Source organism: Mauremys reevesii, linkage group 14 (genome assembly GCF_016161935.1).
Source record: "Mauremys reevesii isolate NIE-2019 linkage group 14, ASM1616193v1, whole genome shotgun sequence".
Taxonomy (NCBI): Eukaryota; Metazoa; Chordata; order Testudines; family Geoemydidae; genus Mauremys; species Mauremys reevesii.
In genome coordinates this window covers 9,760,224-9,775,036 of record NC_052636.1, presented here as the reverse complement: position 1 = coordinate 9,775,036, position 14,813 = coordinate 9,760,224, and the positions used below count along the sequence as shown (strand labels likewise).

At 46.8% G+C, this 14,813-nt stretch overlaps 1 protein-coding gene across 1 annotated transcript; it reads left to right on the top strand.

The window, feature by feature from the left end:
• Positions 1 to 3,298: 3,298 nt before the first annotated feature.
• LOC120381924 (zinc finger protein 641-like) lies at positions 3,299 to 13,633 on the top strand. Its single transcript, XM_039500086.1, has 3 exons — positions 3,299 to 3,350; positions 5,541 to 5,763; positions 13,431 to 13,633. The coding sequence occupies exons 1-3, from the start codon at positions 3,317 to 3,319 to the stop codon at positions 13,441 to 13,443; spliced, it is 270 nt and encodes an 89-aa protein (XP_039356020.1). The 5' UTR covers positions 3,299 to 3,316; the 3' UTR covers positions 13,444 to 13,633.
• Positions 13,634 to 14,813: the final 1,180 nt, after the last annotated feature.

Sequence of the window (14,813 nt, the reverse complement as noted above, 5' to 3'; positions counted from 1 at the left end):
TCTCCCCTTGTTCTTTGTACGTGGGTGTCCCATGGAGAGCAGTGGGTGTTCTGCTGTGAATGGAGCAAGGCACAGAGTCCTAACCTGATGCCCTGGCCACTGGCCGTAATGGACAGGGCACTGTGGCCCTCTCTGCCAAATGAGCTGGATGCCCCAGGGTTACTGCTTCAGCTGAAGGGTTGGGGGGTTTTGGCATTAAAGGGCCCATGTTCATTCCCTGCTGGAGCCCTGGGCTCTGTCTGTGGCCACTGTCAGCATGTAGGACCTGCCCACTCTTTGGTCTGTGTCTCCTCCCTTTCCACATAATCCCCGTGCTGGTGCCCCTTGTTCCTGCAGTAACCCAGCGTAGGGGGTGGCTCTGCCCCCCACAGAACCAGAGCGTCCCTGAGAAAGCCCCTGAATAATGTCTCCGTTCCTTGCTCTAGTGTCTCCCCACTTCCCGTCTCTCTGGGGAGCACAGGGCTGGGGTGACTCACCCTGACATTGACTATCTCAGGCTACAAAGCTCAGATCCAGGTTTCGTGAAGTTTGGGGGTTGCTGGGCTCAGGGTCTGGGGCTCAGGCCTATTTCTCACCCCTCCTTTCTCCAGCAGGGAGGACGGGACGTTTCGGAAGCCAGAGCCGTCGTTTGCGGAGCTGGAGAAGAGACTCAGCGATTTCTCTCTGCAAAGTGCCCTGCTGCAGGAGGTGCTGCTGGGATTCAAAGGTGAGTTGGAGTCTGGGGGTGGCGTCTCCTCTGGTTAGAGCGACCCTGACCCTGGGAAGGAGTCGGGGACTCTAGTGATGTCACTGATCCTGGGCTCTATCTCACAGCCCAGCTCAGCGAGTCGCCCTTCCCCATGGAGCAGCCCTGTGGGGCTGGCTCTGTCTGCAGCGGCTGCGTTATCGGCCTCTGATCTCTGTCACCATCTCGTCGTTAACAGCAGTTCCATTAATAAGCAATGGGGGTTTCTCCATGAATGTGAGGGCCTGAATTCTCACCTCTCCCATCTTCTCCTTCCCCTAGAGACGCTGCGACAGGAGCTGGGGAGCGACACAGGTACGTGTCTGTCTCTGACGGGCCGTGGGGAGATTTCAGACTCATAACCATGTTAGCGACAGGGGATTGCAGCCTCCAGCCCCGATGTGCAGCTGGAAATGGTGGAACAATGTGAAGCCGGGTGACCCCCGTGGCTGACTCACTCCTGCCGTGACGTGTGACGGATTCAGAGCGAATCCGGATCTCAGGGGTGTGTTTCCCTTTGGGGAAAGGAACAACCACCTGAATGGTGTGAGAGAGGATGAAACAAGGACAATAATCTCCAGACCCTGAGGCGTCTGAGAGCTTCCACGAGCGAGTGGAAGTGATCAGATGTGGGCAGCAGAGTCTCGGGCGTGAGGAGGGGGGGGGTCACGTTTTTCATACTGACTTCAAAAAAAGGGGTCCCCCCGTTTTTTTTCTTTTGGCAAACCCCTGACAGTTAGCAAGGAATAAGAATAAAACCCGTAACAAGGCCGATCCTATAGAACGTGCATGTGTGCGTCTCAAGAGGCTAACGGAGAAGGGGTGTCCCTGAGGGTGAAACGTGCAGGAAGTGAGATTTCCTTTGCTGAAGATGATAAGAAATCCGTCCCCCTGCGCTGGGGGAATGTGCCGACAGGCTCAGATCCAGTTCCTGTCTCGGCACCGGACGGGTTTTGCGTGGTTCCCCCTCTGCTGTCTCCCAAAACTAAGTGATTGCAATGGCAAATGAAATTGAATGTGGATAAATGTAAAGTAATGCACATTGGGAAAAATAACCCCAACTATACATACAATATGATGGGGGCTAATTTAGCTACGAGTCAGGAAAAAGATCTTGGAGTCATCGTGGATAGTTCTCTGAAGATGTCCACGCAGTGTGCAGAGGCGGTCAAAAAAGCAAACGGGATGTTAGGAGTCATTAAAAAGGGGATAGAGAATAAGGCTGAGAATATATTATTGCCCTTTATATAAATCCATGGTACGCCCACATCTCGAATACTGTGTACAGATGTGGTCTCCTCACCTCAAAAAAGATATTCTAGCACTAGAAAAGGTTCAGAAAATGGCAACTAAAATGATTAGGGGTTTGGAGAGGGTCCCATACGAGGAAAGATTAAAGAGGCTAGGACTCTTCAGCTTGGAAAAGAGGAGACTAAGGAGGGATATGATAGAAGTCTATAAAATCATGAGTGATGTGGAGAAAGTGGATAAGGAAAAGTTATTTACTTATTCCCATAATACAAGAACTAGGGGTCACCAAATGAAATTAATAGGCAGCAGGTTTAAAACAAATAAAAGGAAGTTCTTTTTCACGCAGCGCACAGTCAACTTGTGGAACTCCTTACCTGAGGAGGTTGTGAAGGCTATGACTATAACAGGGTTTAAAAGTGAACTGGATAAATTCATGGAGGTTAAGTCCATTAATGGCTATTAGCCAGGATGGGTAAGGAATGGTGTCCCTAGCCTCTGTTCGTCAGAGGGTGGAGATGGATGGCAGGAGAGAGATCACTTGATCATTGTCTGTTAGGTTCACTCCCTCTGAGGCACCTGGCACTGGCCAGTCGGTAGACAGATACTGGGCTAGATGGAACTTTGGTTTGACCCAGTGTGGCCGTTCTTATGTTCTGTCCTGGGGAACCATCTCAGATTTAAAGGGTCTCGGTGGGTTTAGCCCTGGTGGAAGGGGATGGGTCTGCACTGCCGCGATGGAGTCGAAAACGTCTCTGCAGAGAAAGCGCCAGTGAGACTTGTGATGTGAAATGACCTAAAGTCTGATCTGAAACCCGCCCCCCCCCCAAATAACCCTTCTCCCCCCGACAGGCTGCAGAATAACATTCCTGGGTCCCTCCAGATTCTCCCAGCCTGCCCGGGGAAGGGAAATGGATGCAGCAGACCTGGCTCAGGTAGGGATGCTGAGGACAGGCTGGGGGGGGGGGGGAGGTTCCTGTACGAGCCAGAGGGACAGGGAAGACACGGGAAGTGGGAGTTTGATTTAAGGGTGGGAGGGTGCAGGCCGTGCACGGGGTGGAGAAAGGGAGGGGGACAAGGTGTGATGGACCTACTGGGATTTGGTAAATCTGGGGCTGAGTTTTTAGGAAGGTTGGGTTGTGGGTGGGACTCCCCTGACACTGTATCCATTTGATGGGCTCCTCTCCCCCAGGAATAGTGGGGCTGTGAGTGGGGCAGCAGATACTGAGTGTTGGACTCTCGCTCTTTCAGGGGCCGGTGACCTTCGAGGAGGTGGCTGTGTATTTCACCAGGGAAGAGTGGGCTCTGCTGGACCCCGCTCAGAGAGCCCTATACTGGGATGTCATGCAGGAGAACTGTGAGAATGTGACCTCGCTGGGTAAGGGTTCCTGTCCCCTTGGTTCTTGGAAGGGGAAATGCAGAGTTAAGGTTTACGCTACCCCACAATGCCACCTCTACTCTGTCCTGTTTCAGCATCACCCCAATATGCCAGTGACACACACACACTACCAGAGACCCTCCCCTGCTGCAGAACACTTTGAGAACAGCACAAAGTCGAACAACTTCTCCTGGCTGAGGCAAAACTTGGCTTTAGGTCCAGCCTAGCAAACAGAAGCGTCCGATCCCTGGCCGGGCCCGCAGAGGTGGAGCCTACACCACACGAGCCATCTCAGACCTGCAAAGTATCACCGCGTCTTCGCCCCTGAGGGTTAAGAACAGCCAGGCTGGGTCAGACCAAAGGTCCATCGAGCCCAATGTCCTGTCTGCCGGCACTGGTCAATGCCGGGTGCCCCAGAGGGAATGAACAGAGCAGGGAATCACCAAGGGATCCATCCCAGCTGCCACGGAGTGTGGGGGAGTCAGGGCCCTGCACCCCCACTCCCTTTGATTCACCGGGACTCTCAGCCAGCCAGTTACACAGGTGGTTTATTAGACAATAGGAACACAGTCCCGAACAGGGCTTGTAGGTACAACCAGCACCCCTCAGCCAGGTCCCTCTGACCCCAGACTTGGGGTTCCTGCCTCTTCCCAGCCAGCCCCAAACTGAAACCCAAAACCCCTCCAGCCGGCTCTCCCCCTTTGTCCAGCTTCCCTGCTCACCCCCCTTCCTGGCTCAGGTACCGTCCCTCACCTAAAGTTCTCCCCTGCTCTCCCATCCCCCGTGCAGACAGTCCCTGTAAAACTAAACGACATTCCCAGGTCAATCCGCCCCGCTCCCTCCTGCGTCACACCAGCGTCCTGCAAATGATTCCTTCCGAGTCATTGCATCTATGACCGTTCTCGAGGGCCAGCACATGTTTCCCCCAGGGTGCCGACAACGCGCACGGCAAGAATACACCCTTGTGCGCCTTTAGTGTTGCAACCTGCAACACTCGGGAATGAAATGAGGCATCTTTGCTCCTTCAAGGATCCCACGCCCCTCCCTTTATATCAGTCACAGCTCTGCCAAGCTGCTCCAACGACTCCCTCCATCATCCAGTTACAGCTGGACCTGGGCACGCCGCTAGAGGGCGTGCGGATAAATGCTGGGATTCCCATCTCTGAACACAACACAAACAGTGGCACGTTCTCTTAGTCCTTCCTCATCTCTGTTACAAATTTGTAGATTTTTATGGCCAAAGGGAGTATTCGGTTGTCTACTCTGACCTTCTGTATAACACTGACCGTAGCGTTTTCTGCTGTACCTTTTGTATTGAGTTGAACACCTTGTGTTAGACTAAATCATCATCCAGAAAGGCATCCAGTCTTGACTTGAAGACTCCCAAGAGAAGGCGAATCCCGTTTCCTCGGTAGCGCAGTAACCTTTGCACCATCCTTACTGCACCATGGTCAGGGGTTAGAGGGCAGAGTTAAGGTGATGTTGCCAGGATGGTATGAACTTTCACGCTTCATTTCCTGGTTTTCAGAGCTCTACAATTAGTCACCGTCCACGTTCTGGAAGGACACACGGCAGCCCTTGGCAACCCTAAGTGAATTCCCTGAGCCTAGACTATCTTTTTTGTTTTTTGGTTCAGGGTGTGAGTCTTCGTACCCTGTAAGCGTGTGACCGAGCGAAGTGTGCTGCCAGGTTCGAAAGTGCAGACCAAGTCGTCATCTGCCGGTGGATATTAGAGCACTGTAAAATATTGCTCTTAGCCCAGAAATTGTGGTTTCGATGGGCACAACGCCCCAGAGGAGCTCCTGCAGAATGCAGGAAAAATGCATCACACGCAGTAGCTCCCTGAACCCCACCAACTCTTCCCACCTTCTGTGTGACTGTTTTTCGCTTGTCCTCTCTTTCTTGGAAAGAAGCAGGTGGTTTCCCTGCTGGCTACAATCTTCACCTGCTAGGCCATTGAGCTACAGTCTCAGTGTTTTAAGGACTCCCCTGTGAGGATGATTGTATGGCAGGGTGTTTTCCCAGCAGAGATGGAGTGTGTTCAGTCCCTCTTTAAGCAGAACGGCCTACACATTTGAGCCTCTGTGGCGCTAGCCTCAGCATATTGCTAGGTTAAAATGGCCTTGGGTTAAAATAATAATACATTTGTGAGCAATCCCTTGAGCTCACCTGATATCCTTTCCCGTGCAGAGTTTCCAGTTTTCCCACCTGATGAGCTCTCTCAGCCTCAACAAGACAAAGACCCGTGGGTCCCAAATCTCCATGATTCAGAGGAAAGCGAGATCCTGAGCGGTACCTGCCCAAGGGAGGAATCATTCAGCCAATTTGAAATCTGTCCGTGGCTGAAGGAAACAGCTGGGATTCCCGACAGAGACCTTGGGAGTTCTCCTGAGTTCAGGATTGTCCCCAGCAGGTATGTATCCTCCGGGAGATGTCACTCGTGACTTTCTACCTATCCTGTGCGACACCTGGCAGTAGCTCCCTCCTTCACCTCCCTTCCCCTAAGTGCTTGGACGGGATTTACAGGCAGAATTGATCCCCTCTACCCCGTGGGAAAGAATTTTGGGGAAATTCAGTCCCTGAGTTATGTCCATCTTTCCAGCCCTTCTTTGGTTGACCAGGATGGTGATAGTGACCATGAAATGCTCAGGGAGATTAGAGAGGCTGTAAAAATAATCTCAGTAATGGGACATTTCAACTATCCCCATGTTGAGTGGGTCCATGTCACCTCAGGCTGGGATGCAGAGAGAAAGTGTCTTGACACCATAAATGACTGTTTCTTGGAGCAGCTAGTCCTGGAACCCACCAGAGAAGAGGCAATCCTTGATTTAGTCCTAGGTGGAGCCAAGGATCTGGTCCAAGAGGTGAATGTAGCTGGACCACTTGGTAATAGCGCCCATAATATAATTAAATTCAACATCCCTGTGGAAGGGGGAAAACACCAAAGAACCCCACCATAGTAGCATTTAATTTCAGAAAGGGGACTGGCACCCACACGAGGACGTTGGTTTACCAGAAATTAAAAGGTACGGTCTCAAAAGAGAAATGCCTGCAAACTGCATGGAAACGTAAAAACATGACAGTGGAAGCCCAAATTAAGTATGTGTCCTAAATTTAAAAAAAAAACCTAGTAAGGCAACCAAGAAAGTGCCGCCGTGTCTAACCTACGAAGTAAAAGAAGCTGTTAGAGGCAAAAAGGAAGTAATATCCTACTGAGGAAAATAGAAAGGAACAGAAACTGTGGAAAGCCACGGGAACCGAGCCTTTGTGGGTCACAACTGACAATACCCAAATTCAGGACAAACTGCTGAGAAATAGGGCAGAGATACCCCAAAACAGGAGGTTATTTTCCCCTGAGAGATACCAGACCAGCAACAAAAGTAAACTTCCGTTTCACCCCACTGGCTAACAAGAAGTCAGAACAGCAGTTTCCTTGGGAATTCCAGTCCCTTGTGTCACCAAAAAAAACACTAGACTAGAAATGAGTGGTTCTTTAAAACCAATTTCAGCAAATAAGAGGTTCTTCTGATCCCAAAGGACTAGCCACACACCCGGGTCAAATCAGATCTTACCCCAAAATCACGCTGCTGCTAATCCTTTAGGATCTAAAATCTAAAGGTTTATAGAAAGAAAGAAAGAGGAGAGTTAAGAATCATTAAAAAGGGATAGAGAATAAGACAGAATATATTATTGCCCTTATATAAATCCATGGTACGCCCACATCTCGAATACTGCGTACAGATGTGGTCTCCTCATCTCAGAAAAGATATTCTAGCACTAGAAAAGGTTCAGAAAAGGGCAACTAAAATGATTAGGGGTTTGAAACGGGTCCTGTATGAGGAGAGATTAAAGAGGCTAGGACTCTTCAGCTTGGAAAAGAGGAGACTAAGGGGGGATATGATAGAGGTCTATAAAATCATGAGTGATGTGGAGAAAGTGGATAAGGAAAAGTTATTTACTTATTCCCATAATACAAGAACTAGGGGTCACCAAATGAAATTAATGGGCAGCAGGTTTAAAACAAATAAAAGGAAGTTCTTCACACAGCGCACAGTCAACTTGTGGAACTCCTTGCCTGAGGAGGTTGTGAAGGCTAGGACTATAACAGGGTTTAAAAGAGAACTGGATAAATCCATGGAGGTTAAGTCCATTAATGGCTATTAGCCAGGATGGGTAAGGAATGGTGTCCCTAGCCTCTGTTTGTCAGAGGATGGAGATGGATGGCAGGAGAGAGATCACTTGATCATTGCCTGTTAGGTTCACTCCCTCTGGGGCACCTGGCATCGGCCACTGTCGGTAGACAGGATACTGGGCTGGATGGACCTTTGGTCTGACCCAGTACGGCCGTTCTTATGTTCTTGGTTCAGACTTGTAGCAGTGATGGAATAAACTTCTGGCTTGATAAGTCTCTGGCTGCTTCTAGATAACTGGACAGTCCTCAGTCCCTGAGTCCCATCAGTATAAGTCCATAGTCCAGAGGTTTGAGTAGGAAAGCGGGTGGAGCAGGATAGAGACACGGTGGAGGTGTTTCCAGGGTCTTTTATAGCTTCTGCCACGTGGAGGGAAACCCATGGCTTCAAACAAAGCCCTCGGCACAGCTAGTGGAAAATTACAGGTCCAAGATGGAGTTTGGAGTCACATGGCAATGCCTGACCTCACTTAGTCCTGGCAGGAAAGTCCATTAAGAATAGGGTGCTCAAGGCAGGACTAATCCCCAGATAGATTTTTGCCCCAAATCCCTAAATGGCCCCCTCAAGGTGTCAGCTCACAACCCTGGGTTTAGCAGGCCAATGCGCAAACCACTGAGCTGTCCCTCCCCCCCCTTTAATGGGCCACGCAATTTGCATAGTCCCTCCAGGATGCGCTGGCTAACTACCGCGTGGGTGTTACCCCAGGAGCAAACGTTTGAAATACAGGTAGAGCCAATATTCATAACTACATGCATGCTAAGAGCATAATCATCTTCAGCAAATCATAGCCTTTCCATAGACATCTTCCATGCCCCATTTTGTAGAAGATTGGTTGCAAAGCTCTAACAACAGGGGTTGCAACAATGACCTATATGGTCATAGTTTAATCAGAGAACGTCACAGCCACGTGTAAAAATATAACCCGGCAGGCCAAAAAAGAATTTGCAGAGCAGCTAGCCGAAGACTCAAAAAGTAACAACAACAAAATTTTGAAGCACGCCAGAAGCAGGACGCTTGCTAAATAGGATGCTTGCTTATAACAGCACTCAAGGATGATAAGGCCATTGTGGAGAAACTAAATTAATTCTTTGCGTCAGTCTTCCCTGCAGAGATTGTGAGGGAGATTCCCAGACCTGAGCCATTCTTTTTAGGTGACAAATGTGAGGAACTGTCCCAGATTGAGGTGTCATTGGAAGAGGTTTTGGGAAAAATTATAAATTAAACTACAGTAAGTCCACAGGATCAGATGGGATTCACCCAAGAGTTCTGAAGGAAGTCAAATGTGAAATTGCAGAGCTGCTGACTGTGGTATGTAAGCTATCACTGAAATCAGCTTCTGTACCAGATGACTGGAGCATAGCTAATGCAATGCCAATTTTTAAAAAAAGGCTCCAGAAGCGATCCCAGCAATTACAGGCCAGTAAGCCTAACTTCAATATCGGGCAAATTGGTTGAAACTCTAGTAAACAGAATTATCAGACTCATAGATTAACATATTTTGTTGGGGAAGAGTCAACATGGCTTTTGTAAAGGAAAATCATTCCTCGCCAATCTACTAGAATTCTTAAGCAAAGTAAACTGTCATGGATTAAGAAGGAAGGTCCTCTCAGGATCTGGTTAAAAGAGAGGAAACAAACCAGGAATAAATGTTAAATTGTCAGAATGGAGAGAGATGAACAGTGGGGTCCCCCAGGGGTCTGTATTGGACCTGCGCTGTTCAGCATATCCATAAGTTATCTGGAAAAGGAGGTGACAAAATGTGCAGACAATACAAAACTACTCAGGAGAGTTTTAGTCCAAAGCAGATCCAAAGGGATCTCAGAAATCTGGACAACCGGGCAAGAAAATGGCAGATGAAATTTAGCGTTGATAAATGCAAAGTAACGCACATTGGGAAACAACATCCCAACCCTATGTACTGAATGACAGAGTCTAAGTTCGCTGTTACCACTCCAGAAAGGGATCTTGGAGTTACTGTGGATAGTTCTCTGAAAAGGTAACAATATTGGGGATTATTAGGGAAGGATAGATAAGATACAAGATATCATGTTGCCGCTGTATAAATCCATGGTGCATCCACATCTTGAATACTGTGCTCAGGTGTGGCCACCCCATTTCCAAAAAGATAAATTGGATTTGGAAAAGGTACAGAGAAGGTCATGAAAATGAATAGGGGTATGGAACAACTTCCGTATGAGAAGAGATTAAAACCCCTGGCGTTTTCAGCTTGGAAAAGAGACGACGAAGGGAGGATATGATAGAGGTCTATAAAATCACGACAGGTGTGGAGAAAGTAAATAAGAAAATTTTGGTTAACAGTGGCCTTCACACAAACAGTTTTTTTACAAAAACCTTCAAAAAATATATAGCAATTTTTATAGTAAGCAAAAAAAAGCATTACAAATTAAACCTTACTACATTTTGTAATTAAAACAGTGCACATTGTGGCCTGAGCCTTTAACATTCCTCTCATTTCCTTAACGTAAACCCAATACAAAATTCTATTTTTTACTTACTAAACCTTGAAACAAAAACGTTGATATTTAACTGAAATGTCTAATTTATAATACATATAAAAAAACATTATAACTTTTCCATTATATAGATCTTCTAAAGACACTTTAAGTGGATGCATCATATCTTCTCCTCTTCTTCTACCGTTGCGACTTCTATTCTGATTACCCATGAAACTGAACAATCCACCACCAAAATGTGAGAGAAAATATTGTCCATTCCACCACTTCCCCCCCTATACACTGCGGGGATCGACCTAAGATACACAACTTCAGCTTTGAGAATAGTGGAGCTGATGTCAATGTATCTTAGGTCAACTTACCTCGCGTCCTCACGGCGTGGGGTCAACTGCCGCCACTCTCCCGTCGACTCCACTACCGCCTCTCGCCGCGGTGGAGTACAGGAGTCGACGGCAGAGCGATCGGGGATCGATTTATCACATCTACACTAGATCCCTGATAGATGGATCACTACCTGCCGGGTAGTGTAGACGTACCCTTATTCTAAACCAAAAAAATAACCATAATCAATCTTAAAAATTATTCTAATCTGTCCCTGCCTTAACATCAGTACAAACACTAGCAATCGATCAAATGCGTTTCTACCAATATCCCAAAAAAAACATTCCTTTTCGCTATTAAAAAAAAAAACTCACAAAATAATTAAACCATACATTAATTCTTATAGTACTGTCAGAGAAAAACTCAGTTCTCGCTTTTTTGTTTGGATGCAGCAGAGTCAGATACTTTATTCTGTTTAGCAGCTACAACAGGGAGAGAGTGCACTAGGACATAGGGTCTCCCCTTCCTAGACAGGTCTCTCAACAGGTAAACAATTACAGCAGCATTTATACTTTTGTTACGGACAATAATAAGCAACAGCTGCATTTTGTTTATACATAGATCATCCTGCTATCTTATTTTTCTCACTTCTAGAAGACGCCAGTCTACGTATTTTGCTATCAATGCAAGGTCGCAACCACTTCTCACACAGTTCTTTTCCACTTGCCTCACACAATCCTCGCTTCTACAGATCTCGCGTTATTAGGGTTACAGCTAGTCTGACTTTTGCTAACAGAGACTGTCATTCATTAAGATCCCTTACAAATCCCTGCCAGTTCTTTCTCTACTTCCACACTCCCCACTTTTGTACTTCTAGTACAACAAATATTTTCAAACCTCTATTTGCATTAAGCCGTGGATTTCAGATTTTACATCAGATGTTTCAACCTTAGGGGTTTTGATTGGATGTAATGACAATGCATAATTAGCATGGATATGAAAGGTATTACTTTTAGTACATCCTTTACAACAACATAATCCTAAACTAATAGCAATACAAGCAATAACATTTCCATAGCAATAATATGATGGGATTGTTATACAGTTTTGGTCACAAAGCACAATACATCATACTTAGTACATAAAATAGACACTCTATAAGCTGTATGAAAGGCATACTTTTCAACTTGATATATATTTTGAAACATGAATTTGCCCTTGTACTTCAGAGATTCTTTGAACCTCTGGTAACAACGAAAGCAAATCTTGAAACCATTCAGGTACTAAACTGGTCCAATTAAAGAGTATCTGGAACCTAAGGCTACTTACAAAATTGTATCTGCAGGCCAGTAAACAATATGATTGCCTGCAGTGGTAATGAGATTAAAATGTATATCTTGCAATGTGGTGGTTTTAACATACACACAGCTATCATTAGCTTGAAAAAGTAGGTGTCCTGTCAGGATAGTTCCTTGTCCTCTGTCCTCCCAGCAAACGTTATCATGAACAGTGACAACTTCCCCTGGCTTCAGTTTATGGATACACTGAAGCTGTAGGGGTTCTAACAGCCGAAATGTCCATTGACTCCCTATTCGTATCCAAAATGTCAGGTGTTATTCTAGGGGCACTGACTATAAATCAGTTAGGTATACTAGGTGGTCTAATCTCCCAGATGTCTCGGTGAATAATCCAGTCCCACATGCATCCTCCCCATGGACCCGGCAAGATTCGATATGTGGGAGCCCACACCCCCCTAACCGGTCCATATGCTTGGAAGGAGCACTGTGAATGTCCACACTTCCACCCAGAAAGCGTCCAAGTATGTCTCCATGGCCACAGATCAGATGGTTCCTGATGTGTCTGTAAGGGCAGTGGGCCAAGTCTGGTGCTCAAGATCATTCCGAATGATCATAGATTTTTATTTCCACTGATCCATTTATTCTCCACTCAATTGTTTGCTTATATGGGATATCCTGAACTTTAAACATATTTTTTTCCAAACAATCTTTAAATAAATCACTAAAGTCTGAGGGCCTTGGCCATTGGTTTTATCAGATATATGGCATTGTCTGTATTTGGATGTATTACAGGGGTAATAGTGTAATGGAGGAGATGGCAGGGGCAGTGGCAACAAGGTGCCTTTGGTACTTGTCATTTAAAAATCCAATTAGGGAGGGCAATACATGCTGAAGGATTTATCCAGAATACAGGGCGCAGCCTGTAGAATAAACCCCAAAATCCAATCAATACCACATTCCCAAGCAGGGGTCCCACACATTTCTTCCTGCCAGTGTATAATTCTTTGTTCTTCTTCGAGTGCTTGCTCATATCCATTCCATGTAGGTGTGTGAGCGCCACGTGCACGTTCGTCGGAGACTTTTTACCCTAGCAACTCAGTGGGTCGGCTGGGCGCCCCCTGGAGTGGCGCCATCATGGCCGCGGATATATACCCCAGCCGACCCACCCACTCCTCAGTTCCTTCTTACCGCCTGTGTCGGTCGTTTGGAACTGTGGAGTGCAGCGTAGCTGACCTCCACCTCCCTAGCATTCTCTCAATTTTCTATTCTTATTGTGTATATCGTTCTCTAAGTTGTTAATTTAGATAGAGTAGTTAGTGTTAGTTGATTAGTTACAGTTTAGTTAGTTAGTCAGGTTCTGGGCTTAGGCCTTCCCCGCCCGGGGTCGGAGCTCATGCCCGGCTCCCCGGGATTCAAGCCGTGCTCGGCTTGTCATCGCCCGATGCCGACGGGGGATCCACATTCCTCCTGCTTGAAGTGCCTGGGGGAGTTGCACTTAACAGCTAAGTGCCCAATTTGTAAGTCGTTCAAGCCTCGATTCCACACCCACCCTCCTTCCCCACTGTCGGAGTAGCCGGCAGGAAGGAACTGAGGAGTGGGTGGGTCGGCTGGGGTATATATCCGCGGCCATGATGGCGCCACTCCAGGGGGCGCCCAGCCGACCCACTGAGTTGCTAGGGTAAAAAGTCTCCGACGAACGTGCACACGGCGCGCACACACCTACATGGAATGGATATGAGCAACACATCTTGAAGAACAACAGTTACAACAGTGAGTAACCGTCTTTTTCTTCACCAGGATCAGTTCTTAATGTCCTTTCTAGTCAGGAATTCCTGGACTTTGGCAATGGCAGTGGAGTGAGTATTCCTTCTTCTTTCCCGAAACAGTCGTGGTTCAGCATCCTACAGGGGAGAGGTTACCAGCACATCACCCTGTAATGGTTTTGCTTCTTCTAGAAAAAATCAAAGGCACAGTAGATCTGTCTGTGGACAAGGGAGAGGTTACTAGCACTTCACCTTGTCCTTTTTCCCTGCTGTCCAGAAGGCACAGCAGAGCTAGAAGAAGGAAGAGACTAATCATCAGTAGGAGAATCCTCCCGAGGTGGAGGGGTCTTTTTTGAAGTGTGAATCATGGGTCCAGGCAGTTAGTCTTTGGCACTTCACAGCCATGTTGGTAGTCAGCAGGACTTAATAAGGGCCTTTTCAGCATGGAGTCAAAGCAGTCTTTCATTGGTGGACCTTTACATAGATCCAGTCTCCTGGTTCCAAGGAGTGGCAGGGCTGCTAGGGTCTTTGGGTAGCGCTTCTTTACCTGTGAGAAAAGAAACCTAACACATTTCATTAGTGCCTGGCAGTGTTTTGCAGATCTCATAGGTGTTTGGGCACATTCAAGCCCCCCCCCCACTTCTTGGTTGTCAGTCAAGTCTTAGCTGTGAGCAGTGTCCTTGACTGGGGCCAGTGTCTTATCTTTAGCCTGAGCTTGCTAGCTATTTTTTTTCCAGTTAATTCATTCTGTTCTTTTTCCTTCTCCCCTTCTTGGCTTCTTTTAACCCACAAAGGAAACTTCCACTCTTCACTGATACACCTTTTCCCAACCATGAACACATAAACATTGCCGTTATACAGTACATTAGTCTTATTATGCAATGTATGCGACATATACCCTTCCACTGAAATAACTATTACAGAGCTTTGGCGCAACAAGCCAGAACAAGCACACCCACTTTGAGGCGTTCACTCAATATAACCTCTAGTCCAATAGCTTCCCGCCATCCCCAGCCCTCTGGCTAGAAATCTGAGGTAGCCAGAATGAGCCCATGTACAATATGGGGAGTGAGTTAACTTTACATGTCCTTGCTTCCAAAGACTGTTGGTATGCAAATTTTAAGAACAATTTTCAATTAACAATCTGGCCAATGAAGTTTCTTTTTCTTACTTAAGGAAATGTATTAGACTTTAGTATATCACATTTTCCTGATTTATCCAAACACTTTGTATTCCAAGTTGAATAAAACAAGTATCTGCATTTTAATTCTTCTGTTTGATTTTTTTTTAAACTAGCCCATCCTATGAAAATATTCAACACAAGAATTCTGGCCACGAGACAAACACCACAAGACAGGACATAGAACACAAAACATAATTCCTATTGTGCCAGTACATGCATGGTACGTTAAATGCT